Source organism: Dama dama, chromosome 22 (assembly GCF_033118175.1).
Source record: "Dama dama isolate Ldn47 chromosome 22, ASM3311817v1, whole genome shotgun sequence".
Taxonomy (NCBI): Eukaryota; Metazoa; Chordata; class Mammalia; order Artiodactyla; family Cervidae; genus Dama; species Dama dama.
This window is the reverse complement of record NC_083702.1, coordinates 20,357,482-20,375,457: the sequence shown is the minus strand read 5'-3', so window position 1 is coordinate 20,375,457 and position 17,976 is coordinate 20,357,482. Positions and strand designations below refer to the sequence as shown.

Here is a 17,976-nt window from a genome sequence, read left to right as displayed (position 1 = left end):
CTACCACCCCAGTATTCTTGCCTAGGAAACCCCATGGACAGAGAGCAGCCTGGTTGGGGGGCTACAGTCGTGGGGTCACAAAGAGCTTGACACAATTGAATGAATATTTATTAAAGATATAAAATAAACATGGATACATTTAGTCTTCTAGAGATAGAGAAATGAGCAAGATTTATTAAAATAAAAGAGGTTCCATATTTAGTCAGATGAGATTTGAATTTTTTCTAAGAAAGCAGTTAAATAAGATGTTTGTTACAAATACAATAGTTTTGATTTTTTAAAATTTCCTTTTCCCTACATTCTGGAAGTGATAAAAAAGATGGTGTGTGTCGGTGTAACTTTGTTTATAATGTTCATTTTATACTCAATTAAGACTATGTTATTGTTATGAAAATCACATAAGCAGCAAAGGCAAAACATTTCAAGTATATATAAAGTGCAATGCATGTTTGCTTAGTCTGTGTTAAGCATTTGAAAGATGTTTTAGTCTATCTTGTATTTTTCGTAATATAACAAGTGCATTTTTCCTAAGTCAACCTTCATATGAAAATGTGAAGAGTTCAACTTGTAGTACTATTATATTTTGAGAAATAAAACATAAGAGGTTCCTTCCTCATCTTGACTCAGTATTTTTAAAATCAACTTTAGGTTCTGAATTATTACCATTTAATTAATGTATAAAATCACAAAGCAAATAGAGATGTCAAAACAAATTTCTTAAGATGTATAAAAGTGAAAGTGTTAGTTGTTCAGTCCTGTCTGACTCTTTGTGACCCCCCCATGGCTGTAGTCCGTCAGGCTCCTCTGTCCATGGAATTCTCCAGGCAAGAGTACTAGAGCGTGTAACCATTCCCTTTTCCAAGGGATCTTCCCAACCCAGGGTTTGAAACTGGGTTAGTTATATGCAGCAGTTGTAAAAAGGGGGAGACTTGGGTTTTGATATCTCTGAGGTTAGGAAAATCCCATTCAGGTCCTAGCTGTCAGAACTCACTATGTTCTCAATCCTTCTTTGACCTATTCAAAAACCCCTCAATAAAATGAACTGCTCCCTGCACCCCTCAAAAGTGTAATTGTTCAGTATTTATTACATAACTTTTAGGAAAAGATTTTGGGGATTGATGAGAGATTAAAATCTTCAAAGCACATGTAAGGATGATTTTTTTTTTTTTTTTTTTTTTTTTTTTTTACAGATAGATAAGCATAAGGCAAGAAAGATCTATGGAGCAAAACGAGACTCTAGATTTATGTGATCAGGGCTTAGATTACCTTTCCTTTACCAAAATATGAAAGTCATCTGTGAGACTACATACTTGGGCAGAGACTTCCAAGTCTTATGTGGAACTTTGTAACATCAAGAGAAGACACACAAATGTGAAACCCTCTGAACCCTGGGATGCACAGGAAGAAACTATTATAATGCAACTGCAGATCTAAATTAGAAGATATAAATGCATGGATATCCAGGAAGAATTTAAAAAGAGCATTAAAGCTATTTTTGCTTCCAGAAAAAAGAGATCAGGATGGGAATTTTCAACCTAGTAGGCCATACAAAAGATTGATATGATTTTGATATATATTATTTGGTAGAAATTAGTTTTTATTTAAATTTCAGCAGAGAGAATTTCTAAGAATAGATGTATAAGTTATGAAATTCACAGTTGACCATATACATTAAATATTCATGAAATTATTTATCTTGACTCTATAATTTCAGTGTAGGTACACAAGTTTCATCAATTTTAAAACACATTGCAAAATTTAAAAATTGTAACTAAAAAAAATTGTAATTATAACAATGATAAATGTTAATTAGACTTATTGTCTAGTTATTGCTATGTTGTATACCTAAAACCAATATAATTTATATATCAATCATGTATTGATAAAAAAATTTAAGCATATGTTTTCAAATATATGAAAATTATTTGATTGATAAGACACAATTTGAAACACTTTACAGATCCCAGAAATAGATAACAATAATATGCTGCCATTCTAAGTAAATCTTCATTGCATAATACTTCTGCCCCAAGAAACACCTAAATAAACTGTTGCTTACAGATGTAACTATATGTGCTTTCACAGTCTTCATCCAGAGCACTTCCGCTTGGGCTATACATTATGCAGTTCTTTGGATTTACAGTGTGAAATAAATGAACTCTGTAATGAAGAAGAAGTTATTAGTATATGGGAAAAGGAATGATCAAATCCAAGTATAAACTCAAAAAGAACAGAAAAAGTTTTTATGCCAGAAACTTACAGATCTTGGGAGAGAGTAGAATTGTCCTCCCACAACCAGGCATGATGTTCTTCACTGTAAGAAAGTCCAATCCAGTAATAACTGGTACTGAACTTCATAAAATCCTGCTTGGAAAGAGAGACCAACACATTAACCTATTTCAAACCTGCTCTAGGAAACATGTACTTTTTAAAAAGTCAGTGTCCAGTATCAGATTCAGTTTTTCAATTCTATTAGGTTGGTACAAAAAAGTAATTGTGCTTTCAGACCATAAATGTTAAATCATTATAACTAAGCTCAAACACATCTTTGTTAATCAAAATAGGAACCATGACAATCAACACATTTTTGCCATCGATAAATATGTTTGTTTATTCCTGTAGCATAAAAATCCATACTTTGGGATTTGACGAACTCTTGGAAAGCACTTTCTGCCTCCTGTTGGTTGTGGAAGCATTTTCCCTGCAAAACTCATGGAGATGCTTGAAGAAGTGGTAGTCAATTGGCAAGAAATCAGGTGACTATGGCAGATGAGGTAAAACTTTGTAGCCCAATTTGTTCAACTTTTGAAGTGTTTGTTTTTCAACCTGCAGTCAGGCATTTTTATGGAGAAGAATTGGGTCCTATCTGTTGGCCTATGCCAGTTGCAGGCATTGCAGTTTTTGGTGCATCTTATCGATTTGCTGAGCAGACTTCTCAGATGTAATGGTTTCACTAAGATGTAATGGATTCGGAAAGCTGTAGTGGATCAGACGGGCAGCAAACCACCAAACAGTGACCATGACCTTTTTTTGGTCCAAGTTTGGCTTTGAGAAATGCTTTGGAGCTTCTTCTTGGTCCAACCACTGAGCTGGCCAATGCCAGTTGTATAAAATCCACTTTTCATCACATATCACAATCCACTTGAGAAATGGTTTGCTGTTGAATAGAATAAGAGAAGACAGCACTTCAAAATAATGATTTGTTTATTTGCTATCAGTTCATGAGGCACCCACTTTTAGAGCTTTTACACATTTCTAATTTGCTTCAAATGCCAAATGATCACAGAATGGTTAATGCTGAGTTCTTGGGCAACTTCTTGTGTAGTTGTAAGAGGATCAGCTTTGATGATCCCCTCATATGGTCATTGTCAACTTCCGATGGTCGGCCACTGCACTCCTCATCTTCAAGGCGCTTGTCTCCTTTGCAAAACTTCTTGAACCACTGCCACACTGTACTTTTGTTAGCAGTTCCTGGGCCAAATGCATGTTGATGTTGCAAGTTGTCTCCACTGCTTTATAACCCATTTTGAACTTGAATTTAAAAATTGCTTAAATTTGCTCTTTGTCTAACAGTTTCTATAGCCTAAAATAAATATAAAATAAACAGCAAGTGATGTCACTAGCAAAAAAAAAAAAAAAAGTGAGAAATGCATGTTAAATGGTATATAACATAATCACATTTATTTAAGAATGTTTTCCAATATCCAACAGCAATTTTCAACAAGGCAAAACCACAATTACTTTTGCACCAAACTAATACAAACTAAAATCAATTTTAACTTCTAATTTAGGAGGTGTAGTCAGTCACTTGCTTCTTGTTTCTCATTCATCAAATCCATTTCTGTGGAAAAAATACCACGAAGTCTCTTGAAGGAATACCACTTCTTGAAGGAATGAAAAATGTCATAAAGGGTGTTAGAGTTTTCATGGAGCACTTCCTTCATAGGGGACCATCAGTCAAGTCTGATCCCAAATCAACAGCATATTGAGGGATAAGTCTTAGCATAGGTTCTACAGGGAGCTAGAGAACCTTTACCAAAGAGCTAATTGTTTTATAATATTCTACATATACATTTCACATTACACCCAAGAGTGATAACAAAAGCCATATAATTACAAAATAAATTAGAAATTCAATTAAAGAGCTAAAAATGTTATTTTTAGCTAAAATAGGTTATTTTTATTTCTACTTTGAATTCTTTCTAAAACTTTATCTATATTTTATCTGTCAACACTCCTATAATGTAAATCTTTGAGAAATTTTGGGTTGATTTTGTGACGGTTTCAAAGTATAGGATATTAGTTCAAATATAATCATCCACTTGTTATCTGATTAAAGACGAATCAAAGTATTCAGCTTACATAGATAATATATTTTCTTAAGTCAAAGAAAATGTAGAAAATCGGAATTAAATACTTGCCAGTTCATTTCTGGTTTGTATCTGAAGTAGACTGGAATTATGAGAAACACAAAAATCCCTACTGTCTTTCCATGTTTTTAATTCATTAGAAATGAAATAACAGTTGCTTTGGTAGCCAATCCACTTTTCTTGGCAAGAATAGCAGCCAGATTCTAAGAGAAAAAATAAAACACGACTAGATGACGTTGGAGGTTCAATTTTTTGTTCAGTGCTATTTATTTTTCAAAAATCATTTGTTATTCATGTACATTACCATATGTGAAATCGATCGCCAGTCCAGGTTCGATGCATGAGAAAGGGCCCTCAGGGCTGGTGCGCTGGGACGACCCTGAGGGATGGGATGGGGAGGGAGGTGGGAGGGGTTTTCAGGATGGGGGACACATGTACACCTATGACTGATTCATGCAAATGTATGGCAGAAAAACACTACAATATTGTAAAGTAATTAGCCTCAAATTAAAATAAATAAATAATTTTTTTAAAAAAAAAGAAGGTTCCCACATGCCGCTCATGATGTAGCCAAAAAATATAAATAAATAAAAATTTTAAAATAAATAAATCAGCAACCAAAAAAAATCATTTGTTATTTATGAATCTTTTCTACAAATATCCTTTGAGAATTTACTGTATCCACCACAGTTCAGGGAATATTAATTTGAACAACTCAGACATGACCCTTTTTCCTCATGGAGACTATATTCTAGAGATAGGGGTAGAATTATATAAATTTCAATCATTTATGAACTATATTTAGTGATAATTTGGGTAAGTATACAAAGAAATTAAGTATCTTCAGATACAGTGTAGCAGATGGTAGGATGGGGGACAGTGGTAAGAACCTTTTTGAGAAAGCTACCCAAAGTTGATCTCTGCTGTGTAGTTAAAAGTAGACTATGCTGGCATTCTGTTTTGTCCTTTTCTTTGTCCATTTGTCTTTTACATCTATGCTAAAATTGTGACTGCTCCTATGCCTCGGGGTGAGTATTGCTTTTGATCAAAGACAACATTTACATAAATCACAGCAAAATGAAAGCAAATTTTTGGTAAAAAAAAAAAAAAGAAAGAAAGAAAAAGTAAATTAGATGAAAAAGATATGTAAAGAAGGAAATCATTTTAGCACATTTCCTGAGTCACAAAAGAATTCTGAAGACTTCCCTGGTGGAATAGTCTTTAAGACTTTGGGCTTTCAGTGCAAAGTTTCTCATCGCTGGTTGGGAAACTATGATGCCATATGCCACATGGTGCAGTCAGAAGATCAAAAAAAAAAAAAAAAAGAATTCTGGATACTTTATTTTCAAAATGAAAATAAAAGAATAATTAGCTTGAAATTGGACCATTCAGTTCACTAGTGATAAAGTCCTCAGCAACAGTCAAATCTTTGTCAAATGAATGGTGCTGAAATTTTAGAATAGAACGGTGATTACCAGGGGATGGGATGTGGGGTAAATGGGTCTGTTGAAAGGTTCATGGGAATTCCTTGGTAATCCAGTGGTTAAGATTCCAAACTTTCACTGCCCAGACTCTGGTTCAATCCTTGGTCAAGAAACTGTGATCCCACAAGCCACATTTTGTGGTCAATACCAAAAAAAAAAAAAAATAGGTATACACTTCTCCAGTTAGAAAATGAATGAGTTCTGGGAATCTACTGTGCACCATTGTAACTAAGGTTAACAATACCGTATTACTTACTTGTGAGTTGCCACAGGAGTAGTTCTTGAATGTTCTCACCATGAATAGAATGATAGTTGTGTGACATAATGGTGATGTTAGTGAGTGCTTTGGGATAATAATATTGCAATAATAAGTGTACCAAATCAGCACATTGTACACAAAACTTGTTACTAAATTGTGTCTGACTGTTTTGCAACTTCATGGACTGTAGCCCGCCAGGTTCCTCTGACCACTGGATTTCCCAGGCAAGAATACTGGAATGGGTGAATGGGTTGCCATTTCCTTCTCCAGGACATCTTCCCCACCCAGGGATCGAACCCATGTCTCCAGTGTTGTAAGGGGGATTCTTTACTGCTGAGCCATCGCGGAAGCCCCACACATTAAATTTATGCAATGTCTTTTATCAATTGCATCTCAATAAAGTTGGAAAACTGCTCAGGGGAGAAAATGATACAAGTGAAGAGATATACGAACACAGAAGACAACTTGGAGAGCATCGGAATATAAAAATACATTTAAAAACTTGGACTTTTGTTGGGTGATAGAGTCAGAAACCAGAGTACAGTGGGTTGAAGAGCAAATAAAAGATCTTCTATTTCAAAAAAAAAACTAGGACTTTGAGCTGACTTTCACTGGTTAAGTAAAGTTTAGAATTGCATTAATCTCCATATTATTTTTTAAATTATGGAAGAAGCAGAGGTAAAAGTAAAGAGATATAAAAGTAAAGGTTATCAACAAACACAAGCAGGTAATTAGAATTAACTAGACTATTTACTGCAACTTATTTTTTGCCATTTTTTCTTTGCAATTTATTTTTGTTAATTATAATATTTACTGTAATTTTTGTGTTTATTTTTACGTGATCACCACATTGGAAAATATATCAGTTCAATATAATAATTTTCTTATTATTTAATTATATAAATAGTATATATTAATTAAATAAATATATAAATAGTATACATTTCTTATTAATACATTTAATACATGTGTTTAATAATTCTTAAATGAACAATGAAATGGACTATCCTACAATTGCCACATCAATTGGTATGACTGTAATATTCCATCAAACTTCTGTGTAAGAAAACCAAGAAACTGTTTATTTCCTTCTCTACCAACACAAAAATTTTCCAAAGTGTGAAACCAACCTTCGCTGAGCTCTGTGGAGGGTCCAAGCTGAACACTTTGTTTAGTAAGTGCTGTAAGAAATGATAAGAAATTTACTTTGTCAGCTAAACATTTACGAAATAACAAAATATTGTTGCTGTTCAGTCACGAAGTCCATGTCTGACTCTTTGCGACCCCATGGACTACAGCACACCAGGCTCCTCTGTCCTCCACTCTCTCTGGGAGTTTGCTCAAATTCATGCCCATTGAGTCAGTGATGCTCTCTAACCAGCTCATCCTCTGCCACCCCCTTCTCCTTTTGCCTTCAGTCTTTTCCAGCATCAGGATCTTTTACATGTTAGCAAAATGAAACTTTTCTTGTAAGATAGCTTCATCACAATTTTGATTTTTTTTATAAAGCCTTGACTATAAAAACTTACAATTTTTCAACAAAACTCCCAAAGCCGCCATCAACAAAAGGCATATTACTCCTAAAACTCCAGAAATCAACCTCCATGGAGTGGTCTGAAAACCTGTAAAGAAAGAAAGGGTAATGATTTAAAGAAAAAAACATGGGAATTCTTAAAAGCAGAAACCAGTGAAAGGATCCAAAAAGTTCTTTGGCTTGATAACCCAATCATTTTGCCAGAAAAATGCTGGAAAATGAAGATATCCCATTCAGAAATCCACTTGTTACCAACATTTTTATATAATGTACTTTATTCTTCAGTGAGATTATCCATACATTTTCCTCTTCATCCTCTCTATCTCAGTATTTACCGTTAATTTTTTAATTTGGCAAAGAAGCTTAGAGATCTGTAGTAAAAAGAGATCAACAGGCCCCAAGTTCTGTTTAATGGGCTGATATAACGAATTTATTTTCACAAAAACAACAGCAACAAAATCATAAGACAGAATGTATGACTCCCATTAGGTAGATGAGAAAACTTACTGTCCATTAACAAGGCTGTTTTTCTCAAGGTTCAAAGCTATTAAGTATCCAAGTCAGAATTTGAATGAAAGCTTTTCTAGACCCAGAGCCTTTCATTTAACATATTCTATCATTATCACGAAACTGTTTCAATACTTGGGTGTGTTCAGTTCAGTTCAGTCGCTGGGTTGTGTCTGACTCTTTGAGACCTCATGGATTGCAGCATGCCAGGCTTCCCTTGGGAGCATGCCCTTCTGCTAATCTCAACATATTCACTGCCCTAAGAAATGTCAGGCTGCTGATAGCTTTGTAGAGGCTGCACCAGAAAGAGAAGACATGGGAGTACTCTGGACCTGGTGTGGTGAGAGGCTCCACGATCAACCTACAGGTAATATCTTGAGAGCTTGGCTTTATTTCCACAGTACATTAACTTATGACATAAACATTCATTTTTACGGGAACCATTTTTCACATATACTACATTTTCTCATGCCAAAAATTGCTTACTTACAGACCTTTTCCCTAAAATAATCTAGCATCAGGAGATTCTGCATTAACATGAGTGCACCCCAAAGTGTGGTGTCATGAATAACAGTGCAATATGTCAAAATGTTAATCTGGATGATTCGGGGGTGTCATAACACAAATGGTGAATTTAAAAAAGCACTTTCAAGCATTGAGTTGTTAACATTTAACATTTTCTATTTATGTCCAAGTTAGAATTATATTGTTTACATTTTTTCCTCATAAATTCTGATCCCAATCAGAATTTAGAGCTATCCTTGTCAGAATCGACTCTTTAAATCTGTTGACAAAGCTTCACAAAGTCATTGCTAAGTTACAGAATGAAGAATCAAAAAAGTGAAATTGAAGTAAAAAGTGCTGAAACATGGGAAGCCTAAAACTGCATCCTTCTTATTAAAGCATTCCCTGAAATCAGCCATGCTCATGAGATATCTTTCCCGGCTATTTTCATTTTTTTCATATTATGACTTGGGATGCACATACCTGCCATGTGAGATGTTGTCCAATGTCAGTGACGGTAAGACACGATGGATGCTGGTTCAAAGAAATGAGATTAGATCTAGAAGCTAAGCTGGAGGCTAAGGAACCGGAAAGTTGTGAAGAAATCCTTTAAAATAAGAAAAACTGTGTATCAAAATGTGTTCAGTTCTTCTGCCGATGAGACATGGATGTGTAGTATGAAAAGAGACAGTAAAATCATTGTCTTCTAAAATGCTTCAGGAACCACAATACAGGAAATTCTCACTGCACTTGCATAATGCAGACCCTTTGACTATCACAAAATACAGTGAGAGGAAAAAAATTTTTCTAATGTTTGAACATCAAAGTCATCTAAAAAAATTACTTGGAAAATGGAATATATGGGCAAACCAAAGGTAAATTTACTTCATGTAAAAAAATTGACACTGAATTTTCCTTTTTTAATAAGGAGAAATATTTATTATTTTCTTTGTGTCAAATATAGATTAAGTCACGAGGAATATATTAGCTTATTTTTATCCCTGGATATGACTCAATAATAAAGATAAATAAATATGCTTGTTTTACCAATGAGAAAAGTAAGGTACAATAAAGCTAAAGTACTAAACCAAGTTTACTTACGTTTGAAACCCTGGTAGTCTTTCTCTAGAGCACGCATAACCTGTATTTCAAATCAAGCCTATCTCTCTTAGTCTATAAGTTGTGTTGATTTTCATTTATTATTTTTAGTACAGAGTGGTTGGAACTTTTCACCTCTCATTCTGTGCTTCTGATCTCTGCCACTTTAACCCAGGTATGGAGGGCAAAGATATAAAAGGTAGAATCAGAAGACTTCCCATGATTGTCCTAAAACACACACACACACACATCTATACCCTACAACTGCTTCAGCTGGTCTAAGCCTTCACACTTAGTGCTTCATTGATAGTAGCATTGAAAATTTCTTTTAATACTGGACTCTTTATTTTTACTAATATATTAATTATTATAATCATTTATTGTGTATTTAATTCAGATAAGAGACTGATAATTCAAATCACATATTTTTGTCCTCAGAAGCATAACCTTAATAGTAGGAATTTCAGATGGGGGCAGATAGGCAGATTAAGAACCAATAACAGAAACCTTGATCTACGGTTAAGTGTCCGGAAATATAATCGACCATTCATCCAAATACAAAATAAATTCTCAAGTTTTTTTGTTATTTATGTTGTTTATTTTTAAGCATTATAATATTACTATATTACATAAAATGAATCCCGGTCCCTGCAGCCCCATGACACAAAAATTCATATATTTACTTTTGTTAATGCAACTTTGGGCACCTTGCATTTTGAACACATGATATCAGAGTCAGCATTCAACCTCATGCTCCAAAACAGTTTTCTTTTACGGTAAGAGAATAATCAGATGACTCCTCTTTCTGGTTTTTTTTTTTTTTTTTGCCTATTCATTTATAGAGTATGAATTACCATCAAACTGCATTCATCATAGGAGCTGTCAGAACATAAATGCTTAAGGCAACACTTCCTTCTCAAATTACTAGCAGTTTCATCTCAAGATGTCTGAATTCAATTAAACTTTGTGGATAAAGCACTAAGTCCAACAGTGTAGAGTCAGTAAAGGTTTTGAATGTACCCATAGAAAGATCTTTTCTCTTAAAATTATTGACTCTAAGATAATTCTATATGTTATTTAAGAGATGGGAAAATAACTATATCATTTTAAAATGGACAATAGAAAAGAGGTAAAATTGTTACAATTCAGCTTAAGTTGTTGAATCAGCAATGGACAAGATTGAAATTTTATCCTATATTAAAGCTAAATATGGGCTTCCCTTGTGGCTCTACTGGTAAAGAATGTGCCTGCCATGTGGGAGACCTGGGTTCGATCCCTGGGTTGGGAAGATCCCCTGGAGAAGGGAAAGGCTACCCACTCCAGTATTCTGACCTAGAGAATTCCATGGACTGCATAGACATTAGATTTATGATTGCTTTTTTTATCTGCATGATTGCCTCTTTTATCTTTAATCACCTAAAGTGCAAAACATGAACCTAATCTGTTTTTGACATATCACTAGGTAAAAATATTAAATACATACATTTTAGTCATGATTATGATCATTTCATTTTCACAGATATATGGGTGTCTTTATTTTAATGTTTCATAGTGATCTAGTTTTGTTCACTGTAAATTTTCCTAAGAGCTTTTTTCTTTAGTTTTTATTTGCAGGATAATTGCTTTACAATGTTGTCCTAAGAGTTTTATACACTTTTTCAGAAAACTTAGCTTTTATGTTATTTGTATAGTTTTTTAAGTCACCTTATTTCAGTTTTATGATGAGCATTTTATTTATTTAAATATTTATCTATTAATTTGGCTGCAACTGATCTTAGTTGTAGTTTGTGGGATTGTAGTATGTGGGGTCTTCCATCTTCATTGATGCATATGTGATCTAATTCCCTGATCAAGTATCAAACCCAGGCACCCTGAATTGGAACTTGGAGTCTTACTCACTTGACCGCCAGGGAAGTCCCTATAATGAGTATTTTAGAGTATAAGCAATAATCAGATAATTTACTTAAAATTCCATTCAATGTCTAACAATCAGATTAAGTGTTCAACTTAATTTTGTAGAATAGCTCAATGTCTATCAAAGAAAGTGATGCAATAACTGCCTTGAGAAAATATTGATTCATACCTACTTTCTTACTGAAATACATGGGAATTCTGACAATCTGCAGATGAGATAATACCTGAATCTTCCCAATCCACTCTGGAACACAAATATTTCACAGAGGAGGAATTGACAATGTCAGAAGGAAATGAAGAAAGAAATCATAATAAGATTAAAATTTGAGTATAGTCTTGTAGGATAAATAGACTTGGAAATGTGGAAGTGTGGTTACTATAAAGTGAGAAATAGTTAATAGAGCTGCCTCATATCAAAACTTAAATAAGACAGAAAAGATTTCAACATATTTTCCCTTCTTATCTTTTTTAAATAAAACATGATATTCATATTGAAAAGTAATAAAATCATAAAGTGTATTACTTATTAGAGGTAACACCCTTGTAACTACCACATCAGTCAAGAAATAGAACATTTCCAGGATGTTCAAGGTTTTTGCTCATTTAGCTTTCTAATTCCTACCCTCTTTCTCTTTCCAAATATCTCCACCACCTTGACCTCTAACACTGTAGTTTAGTTTTTCTTGTTTTTAAAATGTGTATAACCAGAATAATATAAAATTTTTGGTGTCTAGTTTATTTTGGTCATGTCCTTGTGAGAGTGATCCAAGAATTCCTCTCCATCGTATTGACACTAACTAAACTAGATGCTTGGGCTTCTCCGGTAGCTATGCTGGTAAACAATCTGCCTGCAATGCAGGAGACCCCAGTTTGATTTCTGGGTTGGGAAGATTCTCTGTAGAAGGGATAAGCTACCCACTCAAGTATTCTCGGACTTCCCTGGTGGCTCAGACAGTAAAGAACCTGCTTGCATGCGGGAGACCTGGTTTTGATTCCTGGGTTGGGAAGATCCCCTGGAGGAGGGCATGGCAACCCACTCCAGTATGCTTGCCTAGAGAATCCCCATGGACAGAGGAGCCTGGTGGGCTACAGCCCATGGGGTCACAAAGAGTTAGACATGACTGAGTGATTAAACGTAGCACAGCACAGGTTAGTCAGTTCAATTCAGTTCAGTTCAGTCGCTCAGTCGTGTCTGACTCTTTGCAGTCGCATGGACTACAGTACACCAGGCCTCCCTGTCCATCACCAGCTCCCAGAGTTTACTCAAACTCATGTCCCTTGAGTCGGTGATGCCATCCAACGATCTCATCCTCTGTAGTTCCCTTCTCCTCCCGCCTTCAATGTCAATGAGGGCTTCCCAAGTGGTGCTTGTGGTAAAGAACCTGTGTGCCAATGCAGGAGACTTAAGAGACACAGATTCGCTCCCTGGGTAGGGAAGACCCCCTGGAAAAGGGAATGGTAACCCACTCCAGTATTCTTGCCTGGAGAATCCCATGGACAGAGGAGGCTGACCGGCTACAGTCCATAGGGTTGCAAAGAGTCAGACACAGCTGAAGTTACTAAGCATTCATGCTCGCAAGTTAGATGCACATTACTACTGCGGCCCACAGATAAGACGTATGGATTGACTGAAATCCATGGAGGCCCAGTTGTGATACAGTATCCACTTGGATACTGAGGTGGAGTCAACTCTACCCAATACAAAATGGCTAGCAATGATGATCTATAGGAAACTTTAAAGTGCTGAACTTCTAGAATGAACTTTAGGAAAGTAGTGATGCCTATCAATAATGTTTCATGTTTGTCTTTGCTTTGTTTTGCTATTTTCTCAAGTTTACTCTTTCTGAATGAATCTTCCACTGATCTACATGTACAAGTTTATTTTGAAGCACAGTGAAAAGATGAGAATGATCTTTTTGTGTACCTCTTGTGTACCTATTGTAATCAACTAAAGTACATATTTTAGGGGGGCTCTGTTAGAAATCTTCAAGTCTAAATTCAGCAAGAAAGAATGTCTATAATAGAGGCATAATGAGTTCCCTGAGCTTTGATCTGTAATCATTGAGCACATCCACTATCTCTGAATTTACTGCTTCTGATGTGGAAGGAACCTCTTGTTAAGAATATAGCAGACTTTGCTTTAGTGAAAGAGTTATTAATAGTAGTGTAGCTGAGATATAAGGAGGACAGGAAAGTGAGGATAGTTAGTATTAACACCGAGGGAATAAGCATACTGACTTCTGTTAACTCTCTTTTTTTTTTCCACTTTTTATTTTGAAATTAACATAAATTGACAGGAAAAATACACAGTACTGGGATCTCCCTTGTAATAACTTACATAACTAGAGCACAACATCAAAACCAAGATACTAACATTAGTTGAATCGATAGCTCTTATTCAGATTTCACATGCATACATATGTGTGTGTGTATATATATATATATCCATATATATGTAAATGTATGTGTGTGCTCAGTCACTAAGTCATGTCCAACTCTTTGTAACCCTATCGATTGCAGCCCACCAGGCTCCTCTGTCCACAGGATTTTTCTGGCAAGAATACTGGAGTGGGTTATCATTTCCTTCTCCAGGGGATTTTCCCAACCAGGGATCAAACACACATCTCCTGCATCTCCAGTAAGCAGATTCTTTACCACTGAGCCACCTGCAAAGCCCCATATGTTATATAGTTTTATATGATTTTATCACATATGTAAATTCATGTAAGCACCATCACATAATCTGTTTTCATATTCTATAAAATAATTATCACCAATTATTTTATTACTCTGAAGTGATATTATTAAAGGCAAGATAAATAACTGAAACCTTGTTTATCAATTTTCATTTTAATGAACTGGTTTAGTTGGGGAGACTGCTAACATTTCCTGAGCACACATAACATACTTACTGTAGTGTTGAGTATGTATGTTTTATATACCTTAAGTAGATAAATATATTTAATCCTAGGGAAGTATTTTGGTATTTCACAAGTTTACTGATGCAAAAATTTATTAATACACTAGAAATTCTCTATGCAATACCTTCTTTAAGGTGAAGATCACACAAGTATACCTAGCAATGGGAAATCATTTAAACTTCTCCCACCTCTGAATAATCTTGTCTTACAGTTAAAGATGCTGACATCATTTAAAGTTGAGTAGCTGGCCTCTTATTGGTCATTCAGTTCCACTGAAGAAAATTTTCTAAGAATTAATTGGGGTTCTTCTTTAACAGGTCTTACTCTGGCTTTCCCTAAGAAGTAAAGATGATCATCTCAGGGACAATCAAGTGAGAAATATTTGCTATTGGTGAGAACAGGATTTTCAGATTTTATTCAATATATTATTTTAATGTGATCTCTGACACATTAACCACTATCTTTATATTATTGATTTTGGATACTAAATAGTTGTTTTTACAAGTATGGTATCATTTTACATTTGCAATTTTACCTGACAGTTACAAATACAGTCATAGACATTAACCAGACACATTACAAAAGCAAATGTCCCTTTTTGCATGAAGTTAAAAGTACCAGGGGTACTGGTGGTACCCAATTATGTTCAGTTCTTTGAGACTCCATAGACTGTATCCCACCACAATCCTCTGTCCATGGAATTTTCCAGGAAGAATACTGGAGTGAGTTGCCATTTCCTCCTCCAGGTGATCTTTTCAACCCAGGGGTTGAACTCATGTCTCTTGCATCTTCTGCATTGACAGGTGACTTCTTTACCACCGCACCACCAGGGAAGCCCTACCAAGAGTACTGCCGCTGCTGCTGCTAAGTCGCTTCAGTCGTGTCCGACTCTTAGCGACCCCATGGACTGCAGCCCACCAGGCTCCTCCATCCATGGGATTTTCGAGGCAAGAGTACTGGAGTGGGGTGCCATTGCCTTCTCCAATCAAGAGTACTGCTTCCCATCAAAAGGGAAATGAGCAAGAAAACCACAGCAGTAACCAATTCTGCATCTGGTTCAGATATAACTTAGACTCAAAAAAAGAAATAAAACAAAGTGAAAGTTTTGGACATATCTAGATCTTTCTCAGCACTTGACTGTGCCTGATAGCTATTTTATAAAGTGAGATGTCAACAGAGAAAAAAAGAAGCATTCAAATAATAATGATCTAACAGCTAACGTATATTTTGGATAAAACATTGGCACTCTCTGATTGTGTGGAATTAGGAGAGGCTTATAAAACCAGAGTGATGAGAAGACACAATTTGTTTCAAAATTTCTTAACATCGGCCCTTAAAGCAGGAATCCCCAGCTTCTGTGATCTAATGGCTGGTGGAGCTGATTTAATAATCTTTGGCCACCTCATGTGAAGAGTTGACTCATTGGAAAAGACCCTGATGCTGGGAGGGATTGGGGGCAGGAGGAGAAGGGGACAACAGAGGATGAGATGACTGAATGGCATCACCGACTCAATGGGCATGAGTTTGAGTAAACTCCGGGAGTTGGTGATGGACAGGGAGGCCTGGCATGCTGCGATTCATGGGGTTGCAAAGAGTCGGACACGACTGAGCAACTGAACTGAACTGAACTGAACTGAGATAAAGTGCACAATAAATGTAATGCGCTTGAATTATCCTCAAACCATCTCCCCCAACTCAGTCCATGGAAAAATTGTCTTCCATGAAACCAGTAACTGGTACCAAAAATATTGGGGACCTCTGTCTTGATGTTCATTTCTTCTAACTGGTAAGTTCCATCACCTGAGACTTAAGCAAAGTGTGAACGCTTCACAAAAGAGCTGCAGAGAGCTTGCGTTTTGGCTGCAGATGTAGCTTGTTGTCCCCACACAGCTGGAAAAAGTGTCTCTGCAGTGAGCTGTTGGAAAGCCTTTGGGTTCTCACTAAACAAACTGGTCACTTTTGAGATTGAAAGCTCAAGTATTTTTTACTAAGTATCATTAAAATGGCACTGAGCCTCTTTCTTGGCCTTTAGGCCAAGCTTTTCTACACTGAAAAGCTCTACAGTCAGAATCTGTTGATGAAATGGGCATAAAGAAAAAGAAAGGGGAAATAAAAGGATTCTCTAAGAATGATAAGATGTATCAGTACCCAAACAGGAGATGATTCATCAATAAAAATATGTCAGTTTCAAGAACTCAAATTTTAACTTTTATGCAAAGCACTCAACCAGCAGTGAGTGTCAATTTACACATTACCAAGCTCCACTAGCCTGAAATGAATCTTGGAAAAAAAAAGGACTCACATAAAGGATTATTGTTAAAATTTTATAATTTATTCTTTAATTCTTTAGTCCGCAGGTGGTCTATAATTTATTATAGTTAACATAGTTAATAATTATCTGTAAAATAGTAAGCTATTTTGGTGTTTATGCAAGCTTCATGTGAGATATTTTGCATAATTTACCTTTATAATCTTCATTTACCCTGTTGTTATTAGCATTATTTCTTAAATTTCATAGCTGAAGACACAGTATTATCAAAGAAATAAGCTCCAAGTCAACTAACTAGCAATGGCTGAGTTGAGTCTCCTTAAGGTCTGTCAATCTGTAATAGATAAAAACGTGGAGAGTCACTTTGCATACTAGTAGGAGAATATATGCTATTTTGCTTCAGTTACCCTGGTAATTTTGAGTCTTTATTTGATTTTAGATACATAAATAACCACAGATGTTTTGAATATTACTACATATGCAAGTATGTAAATATTTACATAGTAATTAATATTACATAGTAAGTACATTGTAATTCTATATTTGCATACTTATACAGTATACACACTACATGCATCCTTGACTATGAAATATCTGATTATTCTTATGGAGGTAAAACCCAGATTTGGACAAATAATTAAACCAGGCTATTACCATAATTTTTGTACAACCTAAGCGTAGTTTTTAAAGTCTCAGGAAGCTTTTAGTTATATGCTTTGTCTCCTGGTTTCTCTATTTTCATGCCTTCTGCCTTCTAAGAAGTATAATTCAATTTTTAGAAATATCTGTCTATATGTGTGAATTTCATGATAATTGCATATATAAAATAAATTCACTTGAAGAGGATATTGGCACCAAGATGGATGGTCCTTTTTAGAATCTATTTGTATCTCTTTGAAGTTAGATTTCATGGGGGGAAGAGAGATTTTACTTTGTTCCCTCCTTCTACTATTAGTGTGTATGTGCGTTTATATGTGAGCATGGGTGTGGGTGTTTATGTGGTAAGAGAGGTGAAAAATCTTTGACCAAAATGGTGTAAATGCAAAGATAGAAGTAAGCTTTATAATTTGACTGTAGCAGTTACAGAATATTTCCTGTTCACCACATGTGTATGTC

At 35.3% G+C, this 17,976-nt stretch overlaps 1 protein-coding gene across 2 annotated transcripts; it reads right to left on the bottom strand.

Moving 5' to 3' along the window:
• Window positions 1-1,189: 1,189 nt before the first annotated feature.
• KLRD1 (killer cell lectin like receptor D1) lies at window positions 1,190-9,372 on the bottom strand. Of its 2 annotated transcripts, XM_061124952.1 has the most exons (7): window positions 9,142-9,372; window positions 7,643-7,735; window positions 7,244-7,294; window positions 4,675-4,749; window positions 4,422-4,573; window positions 2,261-2,364; window positions 1,190-2,160 (listed from the first exon to the last, which is right to left on the bottom strand). In XM_061124952.1, exons 1-7 carry the CDS (start codon window positions 9,146-9,148, stop codon window positions 2,040-2,042), a joined length of 603 nt encoding a protein of 200 aa, XP_060980935.1. In that variant the 5' UTR covers window positions 9,149-9,372; the 3' UTR covers window positions 1,190-2,039. The 2 variants fall into 2 exon arrangements, with proteins under 2 accessions (XP_060980935.1, XP_060980936.1); XM_061124953.1 differs by lacking the exon at window positions 4,675-4,749.
• Between the last annotated feature and the right edge of the window lie 8,604 nt (window positions 9,373-17,976).

Coding starts and splice junctions, on each gene's coding strand:
- KLRD1 (XM_061124952.1), bottom strand. Junction 4,750..7,243: donor CTCCACAGAGCTCAGCGAAG/GTTGGTTTCACA, acceptor CCCATCCCTCAG/GGTCGTCCCAGCGCACCAGC. Junction 2,365..4,421: donor TACAAACCAGAAATGAACTG/GCAAGTATTTAA, acceptor CTTTCCAAGCAG/GATTTTATGAAGTTCAGTAC.